At 37.9% G+C, this 14,701-nt stretch overlaps 2 protein-coding genes across 2 annotated transcripts; both read left to right on the top strand.

The window, feature by feature from the left end:
- The first annotated feature begins 2,091 nt into the window (after nt 1-2,091).
- Nucleotides 2,092-3,837, top strand: LOC117923775 (cysteine-rich receptor-like protein kinase 18). The gene is made up of 5 exons (XM_034842219.1): nt 2,092-2,229; nt 2,450-2,660; nt 2,923-3,160; nt 3,281-3,431; nt 3,547-3,837. The coding sequence occupies exons 1-5, from the start codon at nt 2,101-2,103 to the stop codon at nt 3,835-3,837; spliced, it is 1,020 nt and encodes a 339-aa protein (XP_034698110.1). The 5' UTR covers nt 2,092-2,100.
- Nucleotides 3,838-8,126: 4,289 nt separating this feature from the next.
- On the top strand, nt 8,127-11,297 carry LOC117923772 (cysteine-rich receptor-like protein kinase 10). The gene is made up of 7 exons (XM_034842216.1): nt 8,127-8,928; nt 9,312-9,431; nt 9,515-9,720; nt 9,898-10,108; nt 10,376-10,613; nt 10,734-10,884; nt 10,971-11,297. The coding sequence occupies exons 1-7, from the start codon at nt 8,163-8,165 to the stop codon at nt 11,295-11,297; spliced, it is 2,019 nt and encodes a 672-aa protein (XP_034698107.1). The 5' UTR covers nt 8,127-8,162.
- The last annotated feature ends 3,404 nt before the right edge of the window (nt 11,298-14,701 follow it).

The raw sequence follows: 14,701 nt of genomic DNA, 5'->3' as shown, positions 1-14,701 counted from the left end.
GGCTTTGCTGACAGACCAAAAATGCCTTCAGTTCTTTTCATGCTTGATAGCCACTCTTGGTCCCCAGTACCCTCACAACCTTCGTTTCTATGCCTGTAATGTGGGACAAGAGCATAATTCAAGGGTTATCGACTCAGATCAAAACTAAAGTTAATATCTGTCTTTTTTCATTAAATAAGTCTTTAGTGAACCATAGACAACAAATGTGGATGCAAGTTATTATAACTGAAAGGCATGTTTGTATGATAATGTGTAGACAATATAAAAGTAAGACATGTGGAACAATTCAATTAAAAAAAAAAAAACAGTTGGCCGATGATATGTTAGGAGAAAAGTGTTTCTAATAAAATAAGAGTGAAGATTTCAGGGAGAGTTCTGAAAACAAACATATCTTTTCTTAGTGAGCAGCCGAAAAGAACGATAAAGATTTGTGTCTAGAAAAGCATAACATTAAAAAAGCCATATCTGAATCTTTCTTTTCCAACCACCAATACAATTCAATTATTGGCCTTCTCAATTCTTGCAGTGTTGATTCTGAAAAATATAAAAAACAACAGAAATCTACCAGTTTCCATGTTTGAAAACTCCAAGTTCCTACTAGCATGCTCCCACCATGGAGAGAAGTCAATTTTTGGCAGGTAGCTAAAAAGGAGTCATCCTCAAAGTTTTTCTTGCCAGGCCTGCTATAGTGCTTTAGATCCCCAAACTTGAAAAAATGCCTTTTTCTCTATGTGCTTCTTTGATTTATTGAAGGTCATATTAATGCTATCATAGAATTAGCAAACAGTTCAATTAGGCAATTAGATATAAGAATTTTCTTTCATGTATGTCCTCCTTTAGATTTTCATTCACCTAAGGATATCAGTAGGAATGTTTGATATCCAAGACACCAGAGCCTTTCCACTGATGATTTTAATCTCAATCTTCAGCCTTATGAGCTTCATCAATGCCCAACCAATTTACGATTACCACCTCTGTCAAGGCCAAGATGGTGACACTGCAAACCGCAATTTTGAAACCAATCTTTCTTCCCTCTTGGATTCTGTGTCTTCTAAGGCTTCCCTCCATAAATTCTACAATGACTCCTCTAACCAAATCTACAGTTGTCAACACTACCACCTGTCACACTTGTGTGAAAGCTGCAGCTCAAGAAATCCAAGAACGATGCCATTTTAGTAAAAAAGCGATCATATGGTTCGATGCTTGCATGGTACTTTAATCAAGAATTCTTTGGAATTCCAGAGACATATACAGGGTACTTGATGTGGAATAATAGGAACGGTACTGAATCCTCTCCAAGGCATGATGCTGGGGCTCTAGCTTTGATCTATGAGCTAGTGGAAAAGGCTTCCAATTCAGAAAGGATGTTTGAAATGGATGAGAGAGTGGCTTTGGATAATCCTTCTTGGAAGATATATGGGCTAGTTCAGTGCACAAGAGATATCAGTAATGTTTCATGCAAAGATTGTTTAGTGAAGCTGCTGAAGAACATTGAACAATGCTGCCGAGAGAGGTTAGGGTGGCGTATAATGAGCCCAAGTTGACATTTAAGAAACGGACAAATCTTCTACCAGCAACCCATGTGCGGTTCAGGTATGTTGATGTTATAATCATTGAGAAATTTATCACACTTTAAAGTCCCCCCATATGAAGTATGTTCTCTGTTTTGTTCTATTTATGAAAAAAAAAAAAAAAAAAAAAAACAGATCCAATCTTGGAGCAGGGGCTAACAATAAACAATTCTTTTGGCCATTCTCTTATCTTCTTTAATTGATAATTTGCTTAAGACTCACTATCAGACTAATAATTGTAAAACTTGACTGCAGGAAAAGCAGGAAAGAAGAGAACAAAGATTGTAATCTGCATAGCATCAGCATTTACAGTAGTTGTTATTTTTTTGGGTTGCTGCATTTACTATTCAGTTAGCAGAGGAGGTATATGTATATATAACAATAATGCCTGTATTTCAACAACCACATAGGTCAACTTGTGCGATTAAATCTTAATCTTCTTTCCTACTCAGGGAAGAAAACAAGGGAAGATATTTTATTGAAAGATTTGGAACGTCCCACTGGCAAAACAAAATTCAGGGAGGGAAATATGCAAGCAAGGGGTGAGGAGGACAGTGGAGAAATGTATTACTTCAATTTAACCACTATTCTGGCTGCTACAAACAATTTCTCTGAGGCTAATAAGCTTGGACAAGGAGGTTTTGGCCCTGTTTACAAGGTTAAGAAATTCAAACTCTTTCACTAAATTTATACACAAAAATAATGTCATGAAAGTTGAATTCACTGGCTTGAGTGCTATGAAAAAGGCTATTGGGAGAAACTACCCAACTGTCTTTGTGTGTTGTTTTTATGAGATACAGCAGCAGTCATGGCCATTAGTGTATGATGTGTTAATATATGATACAATATTCTGGTTGAGAAAGTTTGAATGACTGCAGGGCATTCTGCTTAATGGAAAAGAAATAGCAGTTAAAAGGCTTTCAGCCAAATCAAGACAAGGGATTGAAGAGTTCAGGAATGAAGTTTTGCTAATCGTTAAACTTCAACACAAAAATCTTGTGAGGCTGTTGGGTTACTGCATAAAGGGAGATGAAAAGCTTCTTGTCTATGAGTACATGGCCAACACGAGTCTGGATGCCTTTTTGTTTGGTTTGTTTCCTCTCCTTCTCTCAATTGAAGAGTTGTAAGACTCTCTTGGCTTGAATGGCATCACTGCCCTATGATTCAAGTCTTCTCACCTCATGAAAAACTTTCACAAGGACATAACACCAATGTCATGGACTCATAGGAAACCTTGAATCTTGTGTGATTTATGGTTCATTTATTTATCTTGTTCTTGCTCTTCTGACTGACATTCTTTTTCTTCTGTAAATCTCAATTGAAAATTTTCATGCTGTTTTGACAAAGACAGATCCAACAAAAACAAAGCAACTAGACTGGGCTAGGCAGGCAGCCATTATTGGTGGCATAGCTAGGGGGCTTCTATATCTGCATGAGGATTCTAGGCTCAAAATCATCCATAGGGATTTGAAATCAAGCAATGTTTTGTTGGATGATGAGATGAACCCTAAGATCTCAGACTTTGGCACTGCCAGGATTTTTGGAAGCAACCAAATTGAAGCTAGCACCAACAGTATTGTTGGCACATTGTAAGTCATCTCCTCCTCTTTTCATTCTGCCTTAACTGCAAAACAATAAAGATTACAACTACAAAAAACGCTCAATTGTTACTGAAATTTCATATCATTGTCATTGACTATCATATGCAGTGGATATATGGCTCCAGAGTATGCAATGCACGGCCACTTCTCAGTCAAGACAGATGTTTATAGCTTTGGTGTGTTAGTTTTGGATGTTGTGACTGGTCAAAGGAATAACCATATCCGCAGCAGGGAAACCATTGAGGACCTTCTGAGCTATGTAAGTATAATGAACTCCTCTTTTGCATGGATGTAGATGTTGAATAATGCTTGAGGAATTGGTGACATTACAAAACCTTGTCTTTAATATTGAACATATTGATATATTCTTGTAGGCTTGGGAAAATTGGAAAGAAGGGACAGCTACCAATATAGTAGATCCCACATTAAGGGATAGCTCAACAAGCGAGATAATGAAATATATCCACATTAAGGGAAATGAAGCTGACAGACCAGCCATGGCTTCCATTGTTCTCATGCTTAATGGCCACTCTCTGAGTCTCCCTGTACCTTCACATCCTGCATTTTTTGTCCATAACAGCAGCCAGTTGGACATGCCTTTAGGAAACAAGTTGGATCAATTCTCAGTAGATGAGGCTACAATTACCGATCTACATCCTCGATAATTTGTAAACGAAGATTATAATCAAAAGAATGTTTTTGTTACAATTTATATGATAATAGAAGTTATATCATATGTTTTTCTTTTCTTTCTTTCTTAACATGTTTGAATGCTTACATATAAAAGAGACAGGCCATGTGATATTCAGTACTTGAAAATGATACATCTAATTCAGTAAAATCATTTAAGGGGATGTCTAATTAACATCAAATGTTTGAAAATTTGATTTATTTTTTAAACTCCCTCTTACTATTTCTCTGTAGATGAGATCTCATATGATCATGAAACCTAATATCATTCCAAATAACTTTATATACACTATTGCTTCGATTGAGCCACATCATCTTCAAATTCATTTTTCCTTTCTGCAAAGAAAGATTTTAAGGCATGGCCCGGTTACAGCCTGCTTCTGGGATTTTAAAGTCAAATGGCAAGGCCCATTAAACGTGTATTGAGAAGTGCACCAACGACCAGGAATTGCGATATTGGAAAATAATCTCAATGTAGACGACTTTCATCTTCCTCCAGTGCATGTGCATATTCAATTGCCATAGAAATTTGTGAAGAACAGCATCTCATAAAGGCCACGAGCGACAGCTTCAGTCTTTTCTGGGAATTGACACATTCTTCTTTTGTAAAATTTCAAAGAGAATTTAATTTGTGGGGTTACAAGTTGGAACACTGGTAGTAAAGGGACTGGTCCTTGGTTTTTTCGTATTCAATCGGTTCCTTTCTTCCCTTCTCTAAGCAGTTCTACCTGTTGTATGTGATCAATCACATCCTCATTTGTGCCTTGGAATGATTTAGCAGAGAGTGGTGGATACAATCCCTTTACCATTACCCTTACAATTTTCTTTTCGTCAATTAAGTGGATGAATACCTTCATGGATTTGATTTCCATGTCGAGAAGCTAGTGTAGCAGCAGGAATGTTTGACACCCAAGACAACAGAGCCTTCCTATTTCTGTTAATCTCAATATTTCTGCTTACGATCAGCAACCACACTGTTAAATTTGCAATTAGATTTTGATGTTGTTACTTACCCGGAGGAGGGAACAGGTGTAGAAATTTCATTAAATGATTTGGAAGGTACAACTGAAACTTGCTGCATGGAGGGAGATATGCATGCAAGGGTTCAAGACCACAGCAGGGAGATCCATTACTTCAATTTTACTACTATTCTGGCTGCATGGAGGGAGATATGCATGCAGAGGCGATGTTAACACTACTGCCTGCCAGAGTTGTGTGAAAACAACAGTCCAAGTAATCCAGGAGGAGTGCCAGTATAATAAAACAGCTACCATATGGTATGATGAATGCATGTTACGTTACTCAAATGAGGACTTCCTTGGAACTATGGAGACTACTCGAGGCTTCTTAATGTGGAATGTGAACAACAGAACTGATCCCGATGAAGGGGATGTTGGCGCTCTATCTTTGATGAATGAGCTGCTGTCAGAAGCTCCATATTGGGAGTCCATGTTTGTGGTAAAAGAGGGACCGTCCGTTGATAACGCGTCTCTGATATTATATGGGCTAGCGCAGTGTAGTAGAGATACCAGCGATGTTAGATGCAATAGGTGTTTGGGGAAGCTGTTTTTGGAGACCCAAGAGTGTTGCCAACAGAAGGTAGGATGGTGTGTTCTGGGTCCAAATTGCAATATAAGGTATGAACAGTACCCCTTCTATGTTGAAGTCTCTGCTGATCCACCCGCTCCTGCGCCTGCACAGCGGCCGCCTCCGCCTCCTGCAGAACCATTTCCTCCTGATAACGCAGGTGAGTTAAATGTTTGTTTTGGGTGGCCAAAAAGTATTAACAGAAATCTCTTAGGTGGTGTTTGTATTTTTTACTTAATTCTAAATAGAATATTAATGCTTAATAATGTTAAATATTAGATTGTTTGTTTTTGTAGTATTTTATTTCTATTAAGTATTAAAAAGAAAAGAAAAATAACAATATTTTTTCTATTTAGAAAAAGCTACATATTTTGGTTTTTTCTATTTTGTAAAAAGTTTATAATAAGTTATGAAAAAATAGAAAAACAAATAATATAATTTCTGAAAACAAATTGGTATTAGCAAAAATCCAAAAAAACAAATACCACCTTTTACTTATGCATTTTTTAGTTTTATAAGGAAAAATATTTTGAGAAGCATGTAAACAAATTTACTAATTAGAAAATTATTTTTATTTTTCTTGGTTAATTTCCTCTCATTTTTCCACTGTTTTACGAGGTGTAGGATCTAGATAGAGCCTAAAATATATCTTGCAAGGGACAGACTTAGACATCATTCCCATAAAGGATCCATTAACCATTAGACTAGTCAAGTGGTTGGCCGGTCTTGACCCTAGCTAAAACAGATATTTATGAAGGCCAGAGGTGGTTAGTGGGAATCTGGGGTTGGAATAAATGGTGAATGGTTAACACGTGGGTTTGAGTTTATCCAATTGAGGTATTGGGAGCCGACCCTGACTAGTAGCAAGATCTGGAGTTTGAGCTTTGACGGAACTCATCAGACCTGATGTTTGTTGGGAGGTGCTTGTCATGTTGACTACAATGTGGGTCCCGGGAAGACTCGAGAAGTAAGGCCTTACATTTGGTGTATTTGGATTTCATGTTCACATCAGGAAGGATATAAATATAAGGTGGTGTTGACTTGGGATTTTGTATTAGCTTTAAGAAGTAAGTTCCAGATTTTGTTAACTTGGATTTGATATAGGCTCCCAGGAAGTGTGGCCAAGGTTAGCTAAGGATTTGGTGTGACTCAAACCATATAAAGAGAATTAGTTTAACTTCATTGACAGGCAATTGATTTTCTAATCATATGATTAATGTCACTAGGTTATTAATTCAAATCTCAAGAGGTCATGTTGGAGGAGCAGACGAGGTTCCCATGGTTGAGCTTGTCTGTTAAGCGCACACTGTTGAATATATCTATTAAATTTTGATGTCACCACTGATTCAGGGGAGCAGACAATTGAAGAAATTCTGTTAAATGTTTTGGACCGTCCAACTGGCGTACACTTCATGAAAGGGCATATGCATCATCAAGACAACACTGTAGAAACTTACTACTTCATTTTAACTACCATCCTGGCTGCCACAAACAATTTTTCTGAGTCCAATAAGCTTGGAGAAGGAGGTTTTGGCCCTGTCTACAAGGTTAAAGAAAAATACATGATTCACATTGAAGAAAAATGATGATGGAAGTGGGGTTCACTTGACAGATTAATATGACATTTGATTTTTAATATAGAAAAAAACTTAATTACCTTGAAAAGGGTACCTGAGAGAGTTACCCAGGCATATGCATAATGTCTGATCAGCACCTCCATTCTCAGTGGGAAGATCCTTCATGTCTGATCAATCTTCAACAAGCGGGTCGAGGTTAGGTATTCTCATTTCAGATCAATCATCCACAAGTGCCTCTGTTTAGTTAGGAGATTCATCGGAGCATGCTTGAGCTCATACCAGTATACCTTGATTCATAATTTCAATTTCATGAATACAATGATGTAGCAATAAGATATTATAGCATACCACTTAACAGTGCAAATTGTTTTTTTCCTTGTTTTTTCCAATTATGTGGGACAAGAGCATAATTCAAGGGTTATGGACGTTATCATATGTCTTTTTCTGTAAATAAGGCTTTAATTAATGCCCATAGACAAGAATTGTGGATGCAAGTTATTATATAATTGTGGACTATCTCAAAGTTTTTAAACGTCAAGATATGTGCAACAATTCAATTAAAAAATCAGTTGGTGGGTCATATGTTAGGACAAACGTGTTTTTAATAAAATAAGATTGAAGACTTCAGGGAGAGTTCTGAAAACAAACATATTTTTTCTTAGTGGGCAGCATAAAAGAAGGATAGAGACTTGTGCCTAGAAAAGTATGACGTTAGAAATGCTCTGCCTGAGTCTTTCTTTTCCAACCCCCAATACAATTCAGTTATTGGCCTTGTCAATTCTTGCCGTCTTGATTCTGAAAAATATATAAACACTGGAAATCTATCAGTTTCCATATTTGAAAATTCCAAGCTTCTATTAGCATGCTCCCACCAAAGAGAAAAGTCAATTTGTGGCAGCTAGGTAAAAACAAGTCATCCTCAAGGTTTTTCTTGTCAAGCCTGCTATAGAACTTGAGGCCCCCAAACTTGAAAAATGCCTTTTTCTCTATTTGCTTCTTTGATTTATTCAAGGTCGTATTTATGCTATGTACTTCTGCTTTGTGTAGCAACCATTTCAATCAGTCAGTGAGCTATAAGACTATTATCTTTCATGTATGTCCTCTAGATTTTCATTCACCTAAGGATAGCAGTAGGAATGTTTGATATCCAAGACACCAGAGTCTTTCCATTGCTGATCTTAATCTCAATCTTCAGCCTTATCAGCTTCATCAATGCCCAACCAAACTATGATTACCACCTCTGTCAAGGCCAAGACGGTGACACGGCAAACAGCAATTTTGAAACCAATCTTTCTTCCCTGTTAGATTCTCTGTCTTCTAAGGCTTCCCTCTACAACTTCTACAATGACTCCTTCAACCAAATCTACAGCCTCTACCAATGCAGAGGCGATGTCAACACTACCACTTGCCACACTTGTGTGAAAGCTGCAGCTCAACAAATTCAAGAGCGATGCCAGTTTAATAAAACAGCAATCATATGGTTCGATTATTGCATGTTACGTTACTCTAATGAAGACTTCTTTGGAATTCCAGAGACATATACAGGGTACTTGCTGTGGAATAATAAGAACAGTACTGAATCCTCTCCAAGACTTGATGTTGGGGCTCTTGCTTTGATCTATGAGCTAGTGGAAAAGGCTCCCAATTCAGAAAGGATGTTTGCCATGGATGAGGGAGTGCCTTTGGATAATTCTTCTTGGAACATATATGGACTGGTTCAGTGTACAAGAGATATAAATAATGTTTCCTGCAAAGATTGTTTGGTGAAGCTGCTGAAGAACATTGAACAGTGTTGCCGAGAGAGGTTAGGGTGGCGTATTATGAGCCCAAGTTGCCATTTGAGATACGAACAAACCCTATTCTACCAGCAATCTCCAGCTAATCAACCCATGCCCACTTCAGGTAAGTTGATGTTATAATCATTGAGAAATTTATCACACTTTGAAGTCCTCATGCTACACCTCAAATAGCACAACCCCTAGGCCCAACCATATGAAGTTTGTTCTCTGTTTTGTTTTATTTATAAAAAGCGCAGATCTAGTCTTGGGAGATGATGAAATTTTGGTAATTATTTTGCTATGGTAGTTTATCTATAAGAATTAAGAGTTCTTTTTAATTATTCACTTGTATGGGGAGTGATCAGTATTCTGGGGCCAGTCAGAATGATCTCCCTCCAAACGGGGTAACAACATACCATTGTTTTGGCCTTGCTCCTGTCTTCTTTAATTGATTATACTTTGTTTAAGAATCATAATCAAACTTATAACTGTATCACTTGATTGCAGGAAAAAGACGAAAGGGCACAAGAAAGATTGTAATTAGTACCGTTTCAGCATTTACAGTAGTAGTAATTCTTTTGGGTTGCTACATTTACTATTCAGTTTTCAGAAGGAAGAGCAGAGGAGGTACATATATATTATAATGCCTGTAATTCAACGACCACATAGGTTAACTTGTGCCATTAAATTTAACCTTATTACCCACTCAGGGGAGAAAACAAGGGAAGATATGTTATTGAAAGATTTGAAACGTCCAACTGGCAAAACAAAATTCAGGGAGGGAGGTATGCAAGCAAGCGGTGATGAGGACAGTGGAGAAATGTATTACTTCGATTTAACCACTATACTGGCTGCTACAAACAATTTCTCTGATGCTAATAAGCTTGGACAAGGAGGTTTTGGCCCTGTTTACAAGGTTTAGAAATACAAACTCTTCCACTAAATTTATACTAGTAAAAATAATGTCATGAAAGTTGAATTCACTGTCTTTATGTCTTGCTTTTGTGAGATATAGCAGTTGTCATGGCCATTAGTGTATGATTTGTTGATATATGAGAGGATATTCTGGTTGAGAAAGTTTGAATGACTGCAGGGCACTCTGCTTAATGGAAAAGAAATAGCAGTTAAAAGGCTTTCAGCAAAATCAGGGCAAGGAATTGAAGAGTTCAGGAATGAAGTTTTGCTGATTGTTAAACTTCAACATAAAAATCTTGTGAGGCTTCTGGGTTGCTGCATAAAGGGAGATGAAAAGCTTCTAGTCTACGAGTACATGGCCAACACTAGTCTGGATGCCTTTTTGTTTGGTCTGTTCCCTCTCCTCTCAATTGAAGGGTCATACGATTCTCTTGGCTTGAATGGCATCACTGTCCTATAATTCATGTCTTCTCACCTCATGAAAAACCTTCACAAGAAGGGCATAACACCAATGTCATGGACTCATACGAATCCTTGAATCTTGGATGATTTATGGTTCATTTATTTACTTTTGCTCCTGCCTGCTCTTCTCAATAACATGCTTTTTCTTCTGTAAATCTCAATTGAAATTTTTTATGTTGTTTTCACAAGGACAGATCCAACAAAAAAAAAGCAACTAGACTGGGCTAAGCGGGCAGCCATTATTGGTGGCATAGCAAGGGGGCTTCTATATCTGCATGAGGATTCTCGGCTCAAAATCATCCATAGGGATTTGAAAGCAAGCAATGTTTTGTTGGATGATGAGATGAACCCCAAGATCTCAGACTTTGGCACTGCCAGGATTTTTGGAAGCAATCAAATTGAAGCTAGCACCAACAGAATTGTTGGTACATTGTAAGTCATCTCCTCATCTTTTCATTCTGCCTCAACTACTAAACAATAAAGATTACAACTATAAAGAAATTTCCATTGTCACTGAAATTTCATATCATTGTCATTGACTATCATATGCAGTGGCTATATGGCTCCAGAGTATGCAATGCACGGCCACTTCTCAGTCAAGACAGATGTTTATGGCTTTGGTGTGTTGGTTTTGGAAATTGTGACTGGTCAGAGGAATAACCGTTTCCGGAACGGGGAAAACACTGAGGACCTTCTTAGCTATGTAAGCAAAGGTGAATAATGCTTGAGAGATCAGAAACACAACAAAATTTTGTCTCTAATATTGAACATATTGTTATATTCTTGTAGGCTTGGAAAAATTGGAAAGAAGGGACAGCTACCAATATAGTAGATCCCATGTTAAAGGATGGCTCAACAAGCGAGATAATGAAAGGCATCCACATTGGGCTCCTATGCGTTCAAGAAAAGGAAGTTGACAGACCAACCATGGCTTCTATTGTTCTCATGCTTAATGGCCACTCTCTGAGTCTCCCTGCACCTTCACATCCTGCATTTTTTATGCATAGCAGCAGTCAGTTGGACATGCCTATAGGAACCAACTCGGGTCAATCCCAAAGTGGGAATACACAATTCTCAGTAGATGAGGTTGCAATTACTGATGTACATCCTCGATAGTTTGTAAGTCAAGATTATAACTAAAAGAATGTTTTGTTGCAATTTATAAGATAATAGAAGTTATATCATATGTTTTTCTTTTCTTTCTTCCTTAACAAGTTTGAATGCTCACGCATAAATGAGACAGACCATGTGATATTCAATGTTTGAAAATGATACATTTAATTCAGTAAATTATTGAAGGAGATATCTAATTAACATCAAATGTTTGAAAATTTAACGTATTTTTTAGACTCCCTCTTACTATTTCTCTGTAGATCATATGATCATAAAACCTAATATCATTCTAAATAGCTTCATATCTGTTGCTTCGATTGAGCCACATTAGATTTCCATGTCGAGAAGCTGGTGCAGCAGCAGGAATGTTTAATACCCGAGATACCAGAGCCTTCCTGATGCTGTTAATCTCAACTTTTTTGCTTATGATCAGCTCCATCAATGGCCAACCATGTTATAACTACTGTGATTGTTCAGCTCCAGACAATGGCACAGACAGCACCAATTACATAGATAATCTCACTTCCCTCCTGGGGTCCACCTACAGCTTCTACAATGATACGTTGAGTCAAATCTACAGCCTCTATCTCTGCAGAGACGATGTTGATGCAACTACTTGCCAGAATTGCTAGTCAGGAAATTCAAAAGCTAGCTATGCCTGTCTAATAAAACAGCCATCATCCGGCATGATGAATGCATAGTAAGATACTCTAACCTCAACTTCTTTGGAATTGGACAGACCACTCCAAGGGTGGTCGTGTGGAATGCCTAGAACGCTAGTTCCAGAGAAGAACCGGCGTTGGACGCTCTAGGTATGATATCCAAGCTCGTGGCAAATGCTCCATATGCAGGGAAAAAGTTGGGGGACAGTGTAGATACGAGTTGGTGCAGTGTAGTAAAGATATGTGCAGGGATGAATGCAGAAGTTGATAGACGCAGCTGAGGGAAGATATTAGTTAGTGTTGCCAAGGAAGGAGAGGATGGCGGATTATGCGCCCAAATTGCTATCTAAGGTATGAAGACCACCAATTCTACAATCACAAAACTCTGGCTCCATCTCCACCATCACCACCACCACCATCTCTACTGCCTTCCCCGGTTCTGCCTTGCAGGGGCCACCTGAAGATGACCGAGGTCAGTCAACATGGACCAGACAAGTAATTTTAGTTTTGTGGAAATTTTGGTTTGGAGAGAAGTGTTGAGAATCTGATTAGTCTTGAACATGCCTTTGAATGAGTTTGTAAACTGTTTGAAGACAACCTCTTTGACGCTAACCACTCAAAATTTCAACATCTTATCTAAAATGTTGTTAGACAATAATGAATGAAACAGCGTGCATAGATGATTTTTTGCCCCAACAACAAATCAACCAGTCCCAAGAAAGACTTGCATCTTTTTAAAATAAACCATCTTCTTTTGGCAGGAAAGGGAGGAAATTTAGTATACTATATGAATTGTATGATTTAATGGCAGGAAAGGGAGGAAAGAACACAACAAAGACTAATCATGACTGTATCAACTTGTACAGCAGTTGTAGTTCTCTTCAGTTTCTACATTTATTATTCAATCATCAGAAGGAAGAGCATACCAAGTATATATACTTAAAACTGCTGATAGCAACCACACTGTTAAATTTGCTGTTAGATTTTGATCTTATTACTTACCCAGAGGAAGGAACAGGAGTAGAAATTGTATTAAATGATTTAGAAGGTACAACTGGAACTTGCTGCATGGAGGCAGATAAGCATACAAAGCCTATGTTAACACTACTGCCTGCCAGAGTTGTGTGAAAACTGCAGTCCAAGTAATCCAGGAGGTGCGCCAGTATGATAAAACAGCTATCATATGGTTTGATGAATGCATGTTACGATACTCAAATGAATACTTCTTTGGAACCCTGGAGACTACTCCGGGCTTCTTAATGTGGAATGTGAACAACAGAACTGATCCCGATGAAGGGGATGTTGGCTCTCTATCTTTGATGAATAAGCTGCTCTCAGAAGCTCCATATTCGGAGTCCATGTTTGCGATAAAAGAGGGACCGTCCATGGATAACGCGTCGACTCTGATTTTACATGGGCTAGCGCAGTGTAAAAGAGATAAGCGATGTTGGATGCGATAGGTGTTCGGGGAAGCTGTTTTTGGAGATCCAAGAGTGTTGCCAAGAGAAGGTAGGATAGCGTGTTCTGGGTCCAAATTGCAATATAAGGTATGAAGGGTACTCCTATGTTGAAGTTTCCGCTGATCCACCCGCTCCTGCTCCTGCACAGCGGCTTGATGGAAGGGAAATGGCTGTTGAAAGGCTTCCGAGGAAGTCAGGGCAAGGTCTTGAGGCGTACGTTCAAGAATGAAGTTATGTTAATTGTTAAACTTCAACACAAAAATCTTGTGAGGCTGTTGGGTTACTGCATGGAGAGAGACGAGTACCTCTGTTTAGTTAGGAGATTATTTCAATTTCATGAATACATTGATGTACCAATAAGACATTATATCATACCACTTAACAGTGCAGTTTTTTCTTTTTTGTTCTTGTTTTTTTCCAGTGGATCAGACCCACTTTTGAACAGGTTCCAGTGAAATTTTCTCACCAATCAGATCTCATTTTTCCAAAAATATCTCACTGACTTTAGATTATAAAAACTATTTTAATTTTTCTAGGTTTTACAAGAGTCCTTAGGTCAACTCTTCATCCTAAAGGGGGTTTGATTCTTAATCATCTTGAATAAGCTTCTGAAACCCAATTGTTTATGATTGTATCTCTTCTCTTCCAACCCTATTTTATTCTTTGGCTATTTCCCTTTATATCAGTTGGTATATAAATAAGAGAATCTGAATCGGCTTAGCTTCAACTAGAAATTATAACTCCCCATAATTTTGAGCTCCAACTAATAATTACAACTCAGCACAGGTCTTATAATTCCTAACTAATCAAAGGTCTAGCCATGTCTTCTTCTTTATTAGAAAAGAAGAAGGTACGCGGAAGTTGAAAAAACAGTTGGTCAGTGATCTATTAGGAGAAATGTCTTTCTAATAAAACAAAAGTGAAGCCTTCAGGGATAGTTCTAAGAACACGTTGTTTACAGTAGGTATAAAGACTTGTGCCTAGAAAAGTCTTCACGTTAAAAATAGTATACCTGAGTCTTTATTTTCCAACCCCCAATACAATCCAATTCTAGCCTTATCAATTCTAGCCGTCAAAAAAAATATCCCACCAAACCACGAAGATAAGTCAATTTATGGCTGGAAGCTAAAAAGAAGCCATCCTCAGTCTTTCTTGTGAAGCCTGTTATAGAACTTAAAGAGTCCCCCAAACTTGAAAACTGCCTTTTTCTCTATGTGCCTCTTTGATTTATTGAAGGTCATATTTATGCTATCAAAGAATCAGCTGTACTTCTGCTTTGTGTTGC

This window comes from Vitis riparia, chromosome 10 (assembly GCF_004353265.1).
Source record: "Vitis riparia cultivar Riparia Gloire de Montpellier isolate 1030 chromosome 10, EGFV_Vit.rip_1.0, whole genome shotgun sequence".
Taxonomy (NCBI): Eukaryota; Viridiplantae; Streptophyta; class Magnoliopsida; order Vitales; family Vitaceae; genus Vitis; species Vitis riparia.
This window is presented reverse-complemented; position numbering and strand designations above follow the sequence as displayed.